The sequence below is a fragment of the Ranitomeya variabilis genome, chromosome 1 (assembly GCF_051348905.1).
Source record: "Ranitomeya variabilis isolate aRanVar5 chromosome 1, aRanVar5.hap1, whole genome shotgun sequence".
Classification (NCBI taxonomy): Eukaryota; Metazoa; Chordata; class Amphibia; order Anura; family Dendrobatidae; genus Ranitomeya; species Ranitomeya variabilis.
The window spans coordinates 594938097-594955443 of NC_135232.1; the positions used below are offsets into that span (position 1 = coordinate 594938097).

Genomic DNA, 17347 nt, shown 5'->3' on the forward strand with positions numbered 1-17347 from the left:
AAGTAATTGTCTTCTGTCTGAACCACCATGGGCACCAGGAAATAGAATTCAACCATGATCTTTCAAGATATTATTATTAATAGAACCTGTTATGTTGAAGGAATGCATAACTAGATACAGTACATAGGTGTCCTTCCTGAGTTTTCCTTTTTAAATTTTTAGATTTATATATCCCAAGATGACTGGTGCACGATGACCACCCCTTTTCATGATACTCTGTCAGGAGATGTTTATGTTTTTTGTGTCTATGTCAAGCTAATCACTGGTTGTGACATGAATTGCAGCCTGTCAATGGTTTTTTGAGCATATTGTGACAATATATTAAATATGTATTGTTCTTAATGAAATTTGTGGAAAGGTAACAGTCGACACATCTGTAGACACTAATGTTGTCTTCTGAGAAGGTCAACCATTGTTAATGCCTTAATTTCAATGTTCCTCTGTTAGAGTTCTGACTGAAAACCCATTCCAGTGCTCCTGTGAAGTGCGGTGGATTCAGATTCGTAGAGAAGAAGGTTGGGCAGATCTTGGAAACCAATCATTAAGCTGCTGGAAATACGGGGTTGAGATTTTCATAGAAGATGACAACATCACCGACTGTGGTAGGCATGGGTTTCCCAAATAGAACGTTGTATATGTTGACTAATGATAGGTGGCAGCCAACTTTTATAATGAGTTGTATATTTTTTTTCTTAGATCGGCCAGATGTCTTCATTTCAGAGCAAAATCTGACTGTTCTTCATGGAGACAACCTGACCCTTCAGTGTAATGTAGTTGGTCAGCCCATGCCAAAGGCGAAGTGGATTTTACCAGATCTGAATGCACAGTATGAAACCACGGTATACATGGCAAATAATTTTTTACTCTTTCCATTGTAATAGTGACACTCCAGCCGCTGATGTAGTGGATATTTTTTTTTAGAAATGTAGCCGTGTCGAGAGACAACAAAAAATGTCATATTTTAATGTTGTCTCTAGACTCATGGTTTGATATTCTTCACTTGTGTACATGATGTTGTCGTTTTCTACCATCTAAATTCTCTTATGCACTCTTTTCAATGTTCTGTGGTAGCAATCTGAAGGTCCCGATGTCGAGATCTTTCTCCACCTTTTCAACATCTCATCTGGCTTCAACAAGCGTGATGTCAGCTGCTGGGCAGAGAATATGGCTGGTCCTTCCAAAAAGTCGGTCCAGATAGATGTCCATTGTAAGTTTACATTCAAACTATCATCTGCATGTATTTCTGACAAAACCTGGAACCTAGAAGTGCTTTGGTTAAGGCTATGTTCATACACGTAGAGATGCTGATTCTCTTTCACTTGATGAAAATCCTCACCACATGAAAGAAAATCCCTCAACAAGTGAGCATAACCTTAGTTTAACTAATTTGAGAAATATTAACAGCTTGTTCCTTTAAATATCAATTAAGTGCTTATTTATTTTGAACCAACACGGTGGACAAGCTTCTTTGACACGACCTCCCAAAACTGCATCAATAAATTATCTTATAGATGGCCTTCTAAAGGAAAATAGATAATGTTCATCTTTTGAGCCTAAGGGTACTGTCACACAGTGGCACTTTTGTCGCTACGATGGTACGATTCGTGACGTTCCAGCGATATCCATACGATATCGCAGTGTCTGACACGCAGCAGCGATCAGGGACCCTGCTGAGAATCGTACGTCGTAGCAGATCGTTTGGAACTTTCTTTCGTCGCTGGATCTCCCGCTCTCATCGCTGGATCGTTGTGTGTGACAGCGATCCAGCGATGCGTTCACTTGTAACCAGGGTAAACATCGGGTTACTAAGCGCAGGGCCGCGCTTAGTAACCCGATGTTTACCGTGGTTACCAGCGTAAAAGTAAAAGAAACCAAACAGTACATACTCACAATCCGGTGTCTGTCCCCCGGTGTTCTGCTTCTCTGCACTGTGAGCACCGGCCGGCCGGAAAGCGAGCACAGCGGTGACGTCACCGCTGTGCTTTCCGGCTGGCGCAGACACAGTGGAGAGAAGCAGAACGCCGGGGGACAGACACCGGAATGTGAGTATGTACTGTTTTTTTTTTTTTACTTTTACACTGGTAACCACGGTAAACATCGGGTTACTAAGCGCGGCCCTGCACTTAGTAACCCGATGTTTACCCTGGTTACCCGGGGACTTCGGCATCGTTGGTCGCTGGAGAGCTGACTGTGTGACAGCTCCCCAGCGACCACACAACCACTTACCAACGATCACGGCCAGGTCGTATCGCTGGTCGTGATCGTTGGTAAATCGTATAGTGTGACAGTACCCTTACTTTCTCAGGACTGGGGGTTAGGTAGGACCAGCCATCACCATGATGGTCAGATCAGCAGTATGGGTGGCCTAGTCATGTATCAACCATATCGACCAGGAGATATTATACATGGTTGCAGAGCCACCATTATTGCACCATTAAAACCTTATGCCACCTTGGTCCTTTGGACAGAAGCTTTTTGACCATATGAAACCAGCTGGGAAAATTAAATGAGCCTTCTTGTGGAGAACTGGTAATTGTTTTGACTTTACAGTAGTGTCTGAGTTGGTTGACTACCTTATGGTGTCGATGGCTACTGTTCTCCCTTGTGGAGATAGCCAGTTGAAGTAGTGAGACTATTATTTGATCAATGCTTCCTGGGAAAAGGCTATGCAAAATAGCCCTCTTTCACGAGAAAGAAAGCTGAAGCTGTAGGACCTGTAGCCTCCCTATAAGTCAATGACTGACCCTTTAGGCTTCTCACTAGGAGTTTTACTAATAAGGAGCAAAAACACTGTCTACAGATGGGTGTACTTGCCTATTTTTAGCAGACTCTGGTTTGGCTAAATATTCTGAGGCTCCGTAAAGGGTCAGACATTGGATTGTAGCGTAGCTACCTCCACCAGAGCCATATATTGTCCCCTTGGAGATGAGCTAATTGTCACACCTTAAGCCAAAGAAAGATGAGACAATATAGTTCTGAGTAGCGACATGACGAATGGAAGAAAGTATCCATTACTGGACTGAAGCAAAATCTCACTACCTGGAAAAAAACCCTACTAATTAATTCAGAGAACCAATACCCACACAAAACCTAATGGATTTATGGTAGGAAAAACTCCAAAGAAGTTATTTACTCTAACATCACCCTCTGATTGACCCTTTCTGGACATGCACAATTCTCGCACAATGCTTAGGGAACTCATCCTTTCGAGAGCCATTTAGAAGTAGCTTCGGTTGTAGCTGTTATACTATCCTCTGTGGTAAGGGTGTGTAGATGCCAAGATGAAATAATTGGGACATTTTTGATGACCCCGCTCTGAGACATCTCTAGCTGGTCAAAATCATAGTTCTTCATGTTGGGTATGAAGGTTTCGTTGACATGGTCAATGTGTAGTTTAGAAAACATCCGTAGGTTGCAATCCCACTATATGGCCCCTGTCCTTAAGTTTGGATTTTTTGGATTCACTTGGTGTTTTTCTTTTTGAGATTTTGTAAGATCTTTTATTCCATTTGACCATCCTCTTCTTTTTTTGGTTTCCCAGTCCCAGCAGTAATAATTGATTTGGGCGAAGTGATTCATCAACACCACTCCTGCATTCCCTATACAATAGATGGGAACCCTGCACCGGAGGTCAACTGGCAGCTAAATGGGGAGACTCTATTCATGAATGACTACATTTTCACAAAACCACTCGAATACAGAGAAAATGGGACCCTTATCCATGGCTGCTTGTACTTTAATAACCCAACGCACGGTAATAACGGAAATTACACGCTACTGGTGAGGAATCGGCTCGGAGAGGACAGCAAAAGTGTCTACAGTGTCTTCATGAATAATCCATTTGATTTTGACCCATTGGAGCCCATTCCAGGTGAGCAATAAGAGGAAGCCATGTTGGTCAGTTAGACATGCCATAAAAGTGTGACTGGTGGAGATCTTTATTCACTGTCCGGAGAGTTATCTCTCCAAAGGAATGAATGGTGGAATGTAAAAATGCCTTAAAAGGGTATTTAAGTCTTCATTAAAAAGGGTGTTGTCGGATAGTTCTTGTAAATGCAAGCAATTTTGCAATTTACAGTTTATTAAAATTCTTATTCTCTAATTTTTGAGATGTTCACACTTTCCTTTTGTTAATCCTGGTCAATCTTCAGCACAGTGCTTACAAACTAGACAACATCGGTGGTCGGTCTCCTAGGCAACGAGCTGTAACTAAGTGTTAATATCTCAACAACTAATGAAAATTGTAATAAGCAGTTAATTGCATAATTGCTTGTTTTTAGAAGCACTATCTGAAAAGACCCATGTATAAAAATGGAAAAAACCCTTTAAGATATTTTTGCTGAATAAGAAACGTTGACAGGTGTTAGTATTGCATAATTATTGAATTTGTGATGCATTTATCTTAAAGTAATGTTTATTCTTTTTCATTTTCAGTGTCGCTTTCTCCATCTGGTAAGTCTTTTTGTTCTATAGTCAGATCCATAAGTGTCCAACTGATTGATTCAGGGGTATTGCTGGGGCAGGCGACCAGGGCCAAAATATTCAAAGACAGGGCAAGGGCAGCAAATTAACTACAGGATTGGTCATACATGGATGACTGCTACTGGGATCTCCCCCAGTACAAAGAACGAGGGTCCATAGTTCCCTCATTGGGTCATTAGGATGTGGCATCACTTACTGATCAATAGTTGGATACATAATGGGACTGCTGATGATTTCTCCATCCTTTCAGCAATGTGGCATCCCCTAACTGACACTAAGAGATCATTTCAAAATTAATGGTTGTGCTTAATAAAGGAGAATCAACCTTGATGGACATCCCCTTTAAATTTTGAAAATATCAATTTATTTACCTTTTCAGGCCCAGGACCGGATATGTTCCTGCTTTATATTATCAAGTCATTTCTGATTTCAGCTAATGCAATAAGAATAGAACAGATCGGCCCCTTCCTTACCCCAGCAATGCAATAACACAATCTGGCTGATAGATCTGTCCTGCCTGGAGGCTACCGGGGCTACGGCAAGATAGTGCCTGCAGCATTATACTGTGCTGGGATAAGTAATAGGCTATGGCTCCTCTGGATACCTGGCCCACGTTCTGACTGTAGCAGAGCAAGAAGAAGGAGTGGACTAAGCTTTCAGTGACTCTACCAAAAGAATAGTGAGTGCAGCTCTGGAGTATAATACAGGATGTAACTGAGGATCAGTACAGGATCAGTAATGTAATGTATGTACACAGTGACTGCACCAGCAGAATAGTGAGTGCAGCTCTGGAGTATAATACAGGATGTAACTCAGGATCAGTACAGGATCAGTAATGTAATGTATGTACACAGTGACTGCACCAGCAGAATAGTGAGTGCAGCTCTGGAGTATAATACAGGATGTAACTCAGGATCAGTACAGGCTCAGTAATGTAATGTATGTACACAGTGACTGCACCAGCAGAATAGTGAGTGTAGCTCTGGAGTATAATACAGGATGTAACTCAGGATCAGTACAGGATCAGTAATGTAATGTATGTACACAGTGACTGCACCAGCAGAATAGTGAGTGCAGCTCTGGGGTATAATACAGGATGTAACTCAGGATCAGTAATGTAATGTATGTACACAGTGACTGCACCAGCAGAATAGTGAGTGCAGCTCTGGAATATAATACAGGATGTAACTCAGCATCAGTAATGTAATGTATGTACACAATGACTGCACCAGCAGAATAGTGAGTGCAGCTCTGGGGTATAATACAGGATGTAACTCAGGATCAGTACAGGATCAGTAATGTAATGTATGTACACAGTGATTGCATCAGCAGAATAGTGAGTGCAGCTCTGGAGTATAATACAGGATGTAACTCAGGATCAGTAATGTAATGTATGTACACAGTGACTGCACCAGCAGAATAGTGAGTGCAGCTCTGGGGTATAATACAGGATGTAACTCAGGATCAGTAATGTAATGTATGTACACAGTGACTGCACCAGCAGAATAGTGAGTGCATCTCTGGAGTATAATACAGGATCAGTAATGTAATGTATGTACACAGTGACTGCACCAGCAGAATAGTGAGTGCAGCTCTGAGGTATAATACAGGATGGAACTCAGGATCAGTACAGGATCAGTAATGTAATCTATGTACACACAGGGCTAGTTTTACAGAAAGTGGGGCCCCAAATGCTCACATATTGCACCATCCCCCAGAAACATTTCTGCTGCATTTACATGCGCTGACTTCAGGCCGCTAAGCGAGCGTGATTGACAATATTGAAGTCGTTCGACGCTTGTTTCCCGGCCTCTTTACATCGGTTGAGGATGAATGATGGGGACAGAACGAGCACTAATAGATCAATCTGTCCCTGTACATGTAATGTTATCAGCAGCAGTTTACACCGGCAATGTGCTGCCGAGAACAAAGATTTCTGTTGCGGCATAAACAATCCAATCTCCTGATGAATAGGCAGCATTACGCTCGTTTGTTGGGCGATTGCCGATGTTTACACCTATGGACGCCCGTCTGTGCTACCGATATTTATAAATGTGGATGCCAAACACAAGCAGTATGGGACACACATTATATTATATACCGACAGTGCACAGACATATACACAGAGCGCATACAGTACGTACAGGCACGTACATAAAGACACATGTATACAGAGCACCTACATACTGACACATGCATGGACAGAGCAAATACAGTGGGGAAAATAAGTATTTGATACACTGCTGATATTTGCAAGTTTTCCCACCTACAGAAAATGGAGAGGTCTGTAATTTTTATAGATACACTTCAACTATGAGAGACAGTATCTAAAAAATAAAAACCAGAAAATCACATTGTATGATTTTTACATAATTATTTAGCATTTTATTGCATGAAATTCTGGTAAGTATTTGATGCAATAGAAAAACGGAACCTAATATTTGGTACAGAATCCTTTGTTTGCAATTACAGAGGTCAGCCGTTTCCTGTACTTCTTGACCAGGTTTGCACACACTGCATGACCCTGTTATTGTCGAAGGCGTTCTAAGGGAACAGAAGAAAATACCCACTGCTCCCAACGATCGTTGACTCCACCTCCCCAACCCAACCCGACTTATTCCCCCACCATTTCCCAATTAAAGACAGAGACCGTTATTTCTTTGGAATTGTATAGGTCACAGCAGCCTTTTATTAAACATACAACAATTAACAATGAATGTAAAAGCATAACATTTTCTTTTAAAACTAGGAGAAGTCCTTGGAGCCCACAAGAATCTGGTGATTTAACCATAACGTGAACTTAACTTAACCAATATTTTACTCCCAGCCGTTGTAACCCTGGCTCGGGAGCACCAAAAACCCCACAAGAGGGTTCACTGTTCACAGTAATAATGTGGAGATCCGACCACCCCAACCGGAACTCCCCACCACCATTCACCAGATCCGAAACAAATTAAACTCCAAAACAGAGGAGCCATATACCGATGGACCCCCCAAACCAATTTCCACCAACTCCAAGGACTCCCCCCAGCTGCCCCAGCTGCAATGACCCAATAAAAAGCCACCACATGTATAAGAACCATAATTACCCGCTCACCGCGAGTAATAAAACCCAAAAGGGGCCACAAAATAAAGGGCGGGAGGGATGCTTCTCAGAGAGGTGAGCGGGAACTGACCGGCCCCCGCCCCCTGACTCCTCTCTGCTCCCCCACCACTAGCCCCGCCCATCTCATTAGCCTATTCTGCCCACCCCCTCCTCTCCAACCCATTGTCATGATGGCCTTCGCTTAGGCTGTGGGGGGAGGGGGCGGCACGCTCCGGCCTGTCCTTGACCCTGGTATTGGCGAAGGCGTTCTAAGGGAACAGAAGAAAATACCCACTGCTCCCAACGATCGTTGACTCCACCTCCCCAACCCAACCCGACTTATTCCCCCACCATTTCCCAATTAAAGACAGAGACCATTATTTCTTTGGAATTGTGTAGGCCACAGCAGCCTTTTATTAAACATACAACAATTAACAATGAATGTAAAAGCATAACATTTTCTTTTAAAACTAGAAGTCCTTGGAGCCCACAAGAATCTGGTGATTTAACCATAACGTGAACATAACTTAACCAATATTTTACTCCCAGCCGTTGTAACCCTGGCTCGGGAGCACCAAAAACCCCACAAGAGGGTTCATAGTAATAATCTGGAGATCCGACCACCCCAGCCGGAACTCCCCACCACCATTCCCCAGATCCAAAACAAATTAAACTCCAAAACAGAGGAGCCATATACCGATGGACCCCCCAAACCAATTTACACCAACTCCAAGGACTCCCCCCAGCCGCCACAACAAGAGGCCTTTGAACACCTTAAAGACCCGAGACCCCACCCAGACGAAAAGCCATGGCCCTTTCAATGCCCTCCTGTAAACCGAGAGCCCAAAAATCCATTCCCACGGCATTCAAATGAACGCCATCCGCCAAACAATACTCCCCTTTTCCTGTTTCCAACTCAAAGTGTCTAACCGCCACACCACCATTCCTAGAGACAAAGGCAGACACCGCCCTGTTAACCTTTATCCTGGCCTTATCAATTTTTTCCAAAGACCGCATGTGCTTCCAACGTTTTCGCGGCACGATTTCAGACCAAACAATACTCAAACCCGGATACAAGACCCATAACCGCAAGCAATCCTGCTTTATATCCTTAATCAATTCCCGGAAAGGTCGGACCCCCAAGTCATTCCCCCCAGCATGCAAAACCAAAACGTCCGGGGCTCGATCCAAGCTCACACTGTTATGTATCTCCCGCAACACTCGATTCCAGGCCATTCCCCGAAAACCGAGCCACCAGATTATTGCCACACTTCGGTCAAAACCAAGCTGTCTGCCCTCCGTCCGAACGTCGGCCTGCAGAGCTCCCCAATACACATACGAGTGTCCGAGAATCCACACCAATAATGCCTGGTGACCTATAAAACAAAACACAAGCTCAACATATGTCACGAACTGAAGAAAAAAACGACTAAACCAGTCCTATAAAACCCCTTCAACCACCCCCAGTGGCCGCACATAACTCCGAAATCGGTTAGAGCGTCACCTGCCAATCCGGCGAATAGCAGAAGCCCCCAACCCCCCAAGTGCCGCCTCAGTCGCCGTTCCTATCCGAAAAGAATGAGGGGCAAAACAGGCCCCATCCAAACCCAACAATGCAATAGCCTTTTTAAAAACCGCCGTGAACTGATAGCGAGACAAGCAGGAACCATCTTGATGGCATAACAACGACCGATCTCGCCTAGGCTGAAGGCCCCAAAAACTGTGAAGACAAGCAACCGGACACATCGTAGAACCCGCAACTGAACCCAAAACGATTCTACTACCCCGGCCTTCCTGATCCGATTTTGAATGCCGCAACCACAGCTCCACGCGACCGTCAGCCAAAAATACATCCCTGGCCAACAGGCCCCCTGTCACCCGTTTGCTAGGTGCCACCAACTCGCCCACTCGAAACGCCCCGAAGAAGGCCAACGAAAAGGCCAGCCGAAACAAACAAAGCTCAAAAGCCGAGAAACACAACGATGACAAAACCTCACCCAGCTTTTCTAAAACATTGAAGGAAACCGGCCGCCCGGAATCAATTTTTTCAGGCCGCCGCCTGAAACCTTTTACTGCCCGCTGCACCAAAAAGACCTTGGTGATATCATACAAACCCCGCAATTTAAAACCAAATGCCAAAGCCGCCATGACTCTTGACACCTTAGACGACGACCAACCAACCGATGCCCCCCGACTTAACCATGACAACAAGATTCCCACCTGATCCTGGTGGCTCGACCCACAAGACACCGCTGATAACAAAGCCTCCCACTCACGCCAAACTGTCTGATAAGCCTCCCAAGTTCTGGGAGCCAACGACGCCTTAATCAACGCCTCAGTGTCCCTGATACCACTAGCCAAAGTTCTGGAGGGCACTCCAACCCGACCATCTCCGCCTCCGGGGCCAACGACCAAAAACGATCGAACTGTAAACGAGAAAGAGAATCAGCAATGGAATTATGAACTCCCGGCAAATGCGATGCTGTGACGTGTGCATTCAAAGACAAACACAACAACACCAACTGCCGTAACACACACACCACCGGAGGCGATGATGCAGACAAGCTGTTAATCGCGCAAACCACCCCCATGTTATCGCAATGAAAATGAACCCGCCTGTTCTGAAAGATCCCCTGCCACAAATGCACCGCTACCAAAATGGGAAAAATCTCCAAAAGCGCTATTTTCCGAACCAAACCGGAAGAAATCCAACTCGCTGGCCATTTTGACGCACACCATTGACCTTGAAAATATGCTCCAAAACCTGACCCACCTGCTGCATCGGTAAATAAGTCCAAAGACTCATTGTCGATCACACCTTCCATAAACAAGGACCTGCCATTATAGTTCTTCAAGAATTCACTCCAAACTGCCCTTACGAAATGGTGGGAAGCCACAACTCCCGCCGTAGCACTAGCCAACCTCCTAGAAAAAACTCTACCCATCGGCATGACTCAACAAGCAAAATTAAGTTTCCCTAAAAGCGACTGCAACTCTCGCAATGGTACCCGCTGCACATCCTCCTGAAGGCCTGTCAATTTGTCCTCAGGCAATCGGAACTCCCACCAAACCGTATCTATAACGATACCTAGAAAGGACAATCACATGCTCGGGCCCTCTGTCTTACCAGGAGCCAGCGGAACGCCGAAGCGAAAAGCCACCCATTCGATCACGCTCAAAATGCTAGCACAACAGTCAGACCTCTCCGAAACCACATCAGCATTTAACAAAGCTGAACGCAAATTTTTTCTAACACAGGGAACCACAAAGGAAGGAGCCGGAATGACAAAGCCTTCAGTAAAACCAGACAACAACAACGACGCCTTCTCCTTATCCGGATATCTATTTAGATAAGGGACCATCCTTGCCAACTTCACCGGAGTCTCCCCCATGGGAATTACCGGAACCAGGCTTTGCTTTCCCCTTTTTAAAGCACTTTGCGGCCCCGTGGGAAGACCCGCTGCATTGGGAGCATAAATGTTTAAACTTACAATTGACTCCGAATTTGCACTGTCCTTCGTTAAATTGCCAGCACGCGCCCAACTTCTGACCTCCCGCCTGTCCTGCGGTACCTGAGGACCCTGAAGCACCGGGCTGTGTACCATGGCTGGAACCACTGGCCCCCCCGTGAAAGGGATGGCCGAACTTGTACTGCGCCATTACCCGAAGCCAGAGACCAATATCTTTCTGGTCCCACCGAATGGCCAGCCGAACAGCTTTACTCTGTCTAAACTGCTCGTCATACCTGAGCCAAGCCTGGCCGCCATACACCCTGTGAGCCTCACTGATGGAATCCATATAACAAAACAACCCAGAGCAATTCTCGGGCGCCTTTTCGCCAATAACACTGGCCAGGATGGCAAAAGCCTGAAGCCAATTAGCAAAAGTCTGAGGGATCAAACGCCACCGCCGTTTTTCCTCCTCCTCTTTCTTGCTATCCTCCTTCTTCCCCTTGTCAAGATTAAATTTTTCCAACGGAAGCAGGGAAAAAATTTCCACATATTCGTCTTTACCTATCTTTTCCTTAACCTCTTTCTTAAGATGCGCCCCCAACAGGCCCTCAAAACACACGTATACCTCCCCGTGTGCCCTATCATCCAAGTGGATCCTGCACTCTTTTTCCTTTTCAGTCTGCACCGAAACAGAAACCGGTTCAGCAACCGCAGCCGGCGCAGTCACTACGCTAACCGGCCCCGTCTGCGAGCCCGACCATGCTCCTAACTGCCCCTGCGCACCCATACCGCGATCCAATCTCACCAACAAATTCTGCACATTCACCAAAATCTCCCTGACCCCTGCCGGTTCTCCGCCACCTGCATTCCCCACTCCGGCTACATCGCTAACCACCCCCTTAACCCCACTAACAGCAGGTGACCAAGCATCTGAAGGACAAAAACGTGACACAGACGCATACTCACCAGGCTGCAAGGGATCTGTGGTCCCCCCAGCCGGGGTGCTGGCATCCAGATGTCCCCGAACCGTCCACTCCGCCGTCGACCCCTCGTGCGCTTGGCCCCGATGCTGCCCATCCGGCCCGCTGGTTTGGAATGACGCTGACGTCTGGATTGCTGGATCCGGACTCCTGGTGTCGGGGGATGACGGGTCCAGAGCGGGTGAGCTGGCCGCGCGCTGCCCGCTGCCGTCCGCTACAGACGACCGTCCAGACCGTAAAAGTGGACCAGGGGAACCCCCTGACACCGCCGACGAGGCCGGCCCGGCGCAGTCCAGCCTCAGGCCGCCTGACCCACCGATGCCCGGCGATCTTCCGGACCCCACCGAAAGCGCCGAGGCAGGCCGCGCGGCAGGCACATCACCGCTGCGGCCTCCCGATGCACCTGGCCCCAGATGCTGCCCGGTGCGTCGAGGCTCTGCTTCACCACGCCACGAGGTGAGGGCCTTGCAACCGCCGCCGTGCCCCGCCTGGCAGTCGGATTCCTCCGGGAGGGGCTCCTGCGCCTGTGGGGGGCACGAGGCCCGGAATCCGGCGACAAACGCTCGGGGGGCCGCGACCGCCGAGCTCGCCACTCCAGAGGGGGGACCGCTGGCGAGGTCCCACCGCCGCCATCCATGAGATGGGCCACCTGGGCTTCCAGCCAACCAGGAGGGCGTGCAGCTGCAGCAGCCCTTAGGCTTTCCAGGACGGCGTCCACGCTGGTCATCCTGCTTCTCAGAGAGGTGAGCGGGAACTGACCGGCCCCCGCCCCCTGACTCCTCTCTGCTCCCCCACCACTAGCCCCGCCCATCTCATTAGCCTATTCTGCCCACCCCCTCCTCTCCAACCCATTGTCATGATGGCCTTCGCTTAGGCCGTGGGGGGAGGGGGCGGCACGCTCCGGCCTGTCCTGCAGGGATTTTGGCCGACTCCTTCATACATATCTTCTCCAGATCTTTCAGGTTTCAGGGCTGTCGCTGGGAAACATTGAGTTTTCAGCTCCCTCCAAAGATTTGCTATTGGATTCAGGTGTAGAGACTGGCTAGGCCACTCCAGGACCATGAAATGCTTCTTACGGTGCCGCTCCTTAGTTGCCCTGCCTGTGTGTTTTGGGTCATTCTCATGCTGGAAGACCCAGCCACGAACCAACTTCAATGTTCGTACTGAGGGAAGGAGGTTGTTGGCCAAAATCTTGCGATATATGACATCCATCCGCTCTTCAATATGATGTAGTCACCCTGCCCTCTTTGCAGAAAAGAACCCCCAAAGTATGATGTTTCCCCCACCATTCTTGGTTGGGACGGTGTTTTTGGGGTTGTACTCGTGCTTCTTCTTCCTGCATACACAGTGAGTGGAGTCAGTACCAAAAAGTTCTATTTTGGTCTCATCTGACAACATGACCTTCTGCCATGCCTCCTCTGGATCATCCAGATGGTCACTGGTGAACTTCATACGGTCTGGACATGTGCTGGCATGAGCAGGGGCCCCTGAGGAATCAGTTTCTCTCCAAAATGCGCATCGGGGTGGGCTGGTGGACCATGTGTGATCCTGTTGTCGCACTCTGCAAGGTATTTGTGCATACACTGATATAACTATGCAATATAGACTGTGACTTATGGAACTCTTGCCATATTATTATTTTTTCTATTATGGGCACTATGAAATACAATTGTACTGTGTTATACTACTTGTTCATCCGTAGTGTGGTTCTAACAGCTCCTTGCATGGATGCTGGTTCTGCGTGTACATTTTAGCCCCTCTTTTTGCCTTTTGTCTGATTATAATATTAATAAAGATTTTGTAAATTGCTATAATATCTTATAATTCAGGACTGTTTTTCTGTGCATTGTTCTTTTTTCTATACAGTTAATGCTATGCAGTTGGTCCAGATTTAGTCTATATTTATAATGTGGGTGATATACAGTAGTACATTTATATTTATATTTGTTGACTAGTTACCCACGTGTCTTATAATATGCTCGCAATTATCTTTTGTTATACAGAGACATAGTATAATGGACCCCACACAGCCCTTCAAACAGTATAATGGCATCACATAGCCCTCCATGTTGTATAAAGGCTCGCACATAGCCTTCCATATAATATACAGTTGTGCTCAAAAGTTTACATACCCCAGAAGAATTTTTGCTTTCTTGGCCTTTTTTCAGAGAATATGAATGATAACACCAAAACTTTTTCTCCACTCAAGGTTATTGGTTGGGTGAAGCCATTTATTGTCAAACTACTGTGTTTTCTCTTTTTAAATCATAATGTCAACCCAAAACATCCAAATGACCCTGATCAAAAGTTTAGATACCCTGGTGATTTTGGCCTGGTAACACACACAAAAGTTGACACAAATGGGTTTGAATGGCTACTAAAGGTAACATCCTCACCTGTGACCTGTTTGCTTGTAATCAGTGTACGTGCATAAAAGCTGAGTGAGTTTCTGGGATCCAGACATACTCTTGCATCTTTCCTCCAGCCACTGATGTTTCTGGATTGTGAGTCATGGGGAAAGCAAAAGAATTGTCAACAGATCTATGGGAAAAGGTAGTTGGACTTTATAAAACAGAAAAAGGGATACAAAAACATATCCAAGGAATTGATAATGCCAGTCAGCAGCATTCAAACTGTGATTAACAAATGGAAATTCTGTAACAACAAAACCACGGTCATCTACAACTGCCAGGAAAATTGTTCGGGATGCAAAGAAAAACCCACAAATAACATCAGCTGAAATACTGGACTCTCTGAAAACTAGCGGTGTGGCTGTTTCAAGATGCACAATAAGGAGGCACTTGAAGAAAAATGGGCTGCATGGTCGAGTCACCAGAAGAAAGCCATTACTGCGCAAATACCACAAAGTATCAGCACAGAGGCAAGCTTAAAAACTTACGTAACAAGGTAATTTGGAGTGATGATACCAAAATTGAACTTTTTGACCACAGCCATAAATGTTACATTAGGAGAGAGGTCAATAATGCCTATGATGAAAGGAACACCATTCCTACTGTAAAGCACAGAGGTAGATCACTGATGTTTATGGAATGTGTGATGTACAAAGGCACAGGAAACTTGGTCAAAGTTGAATGCAGCACATTATCAGAAAATATTGGAGGCAAATTTGCAATCATCAGCCCAGAAGCTGAGCTTGGGACGTACTTGGACGTTCCAACGGGACAACGATCCAAAACACAAGGCCAAGTCGACCTATCATTAACTACAGCAGAACAAAGTGAAGGTTCTGGAGCGGCCATCTCAGTCTCCTGACCTCAATATCATTGAGCCACTCTGGGGAGATTTCAAGCGTGCAGTTCATGCTAGACAGCCCAGGAATATACAGGAACTGGAGTTTTTTTGCCAAGAAGAGTGGGCAGCTTTACCATCTGAGAAAATAAAGAACCTCATCCACAACTACCACAAAAGACTTCAAGCCGTCATTGATGTTAGAGGGGGCAATACACGGTATTAAGAAATGGGGTATGTAAACTTTTGATCAGGGTCATTTGGATGTTTTGGGTTGTCATTATGATTTCAAAAGAGAAAACACAGTAGTTTGACAATAAATGGCTTCACCCAACCATTAACTATGAGTGTAGAAAAAGGTTTGGTGTTATCATTCATATTCTATGAAAAAAGGCCAAGAAAGCAAAAATTCTGCCGGTGTATGTAAACTTTTGAGAACAACTGTATTGCCCCCAAATAGCCCTCCAAATATTATAATGGCCCCCACCTAGCCCTCCAAATTTTCTAATGGTCCCCACACAGCCCTCTATATAGTATAATGGGCCTCACATAGCCCTCCAGATATTATAATGGTCCTCACATTGCCTTCCATATAGTATAATGCAACCCTATTGTCTTCCATACAGTATAATAAATCCTATAGTCCTCCATATAGTTTAATGCACTCACTGTAGTCCTCCATATATTATAATGCACTTACCATAGTCCTCTATATAGTATAATGCACACCGCTTAGTCTTCCATATTGTATAATACACTCCTCATAGTCCTCTTTACAGTATAATGCACCCCAAAGTCCTCGATATAGTATGATGCACCCTATTGTCCTCCTTGAAGTATAATGCACTTCCCATAGTCCTCATATAGTATAGTGTTCCCTCATAGTCCTCCATACAGTATAATGCACACCCCATAGTCTTCTATATAGTACATATAATACAACCAGAAACTCAGACTTACATAAATACAGCCGATGAAGAGAACCAGAAAATGAAATATAATATCAATTTTTATACATTATCATGCACCCTATAGTCCTCGATATAGTACATATAGTATAATGCACCCCGCATAGTCCTCCATACAGTATAATGCACTCCCTATAGTCCACCATACAGTACTACAGCTGCCACAATGTACTCACTGATTTAAAAAAATAAATACATGTACTTACATCTCCCCATTTCTGCAGCGCATCTCCCCAGCAGCTCCACTGCCCAGCATAGCATGGCACGATGAGGAAACGTCATCGCGCCCACTGGCTGAAATGTCAGATGCCGAGGGAGAATGATGGGAGAGGGAGCAGATGGCTTCCCTCCTTTTTCATTGCTTTCAACTGTATTGGCATCCTAGATGCCGATACAGTATATGTGCAATGGTGGGTTGGGAGGTGCTCTGAGCCGTCACTAGAATTAGGTCCCCGACTCACAAGCCCATTAGCGGCTGTGTGGCCTGCCACTATTGGTGGCATGCCATTGGCTGGGGCTCCCTGGGTGAGTGGGGGACTGAGCAATTGCCCATTTTCTCTCCTCTAACGGCAGTCATGTGCACAAAGTGATCGCACCAGCAGAATAGTGAGTGCAGCTCTGGGATATAATACAGGATGTAACACAGGACTAGTAGGAGACAAGTATTAATTTGTGTCTTAATAATGACATGTGATGAATGCCACCTCTATACCACAGGCAGAGGAAACAGCACATACGTTAACCCAGTGGAGACGGTGGAGGACAACACATTTGGGGTGAGTTGCTGCATGTATTCACTAACCTCGAGTTGCTGGTACGTAGAACCACAAGACGCTAATATAGCGGTGTAATTACACGGCCAACGGTAATTGAAGATGTAATTGATGCTTATCTGACCGTGTGTTAATTTGTTGGTAATTTCTAAAAAAAAAATTCTGGTCTGAGGCAAAAGCAGAAACCACTAAGTAATAAATATGTCTGATGGTAGCGCTGTGTGATGTGGGGAGGAGAGGTCACGCCGTGTTCCCTGGAAACACACATTTACTTGAGCTGAAGCTGAAAGTGCAGTCAGTGCGGGCACTGCCGTTTTGGTTTTCCCTGTTTGCTTAAAGGGATTTTCCCATGAAGTCA

The 17347-nt window shown here is 45.7% G+C and overlaps 1 protein-coding gene across 1 annotated transcript in view; it reads left to right on the plus strand.

The window, feature by feature from the left end:
• The window catches only part of NTRK1 (neurotrophic receptor tyrosine kinase 1), a 107884-nt gene that overhangs the window by 65793 nt on the left and 24744 nt on the right, over positions 1–17347 (plus strand). The window contains exons 5-10 of the mRNA XM_077258711.1: positions 448–602; positions 697–839; positions 1072–1207; positions 3542–3871; positions 4435–4452; positions 16934–16992. Coding sequence (XP_077114826.1) covers positions 448–602; positions 697–839; positions 1072–1207; positions 3542–3871; positions 4435–4452; positions 16934–16992 — 841 coding nt within the window. The remainder of the gene's footprint in view (positions 1–447; positions 603–696; positions 840–1071; positions 1208–3541; positions 3872–4434; positions 4453–16933; positions 16993–17347) is intronic.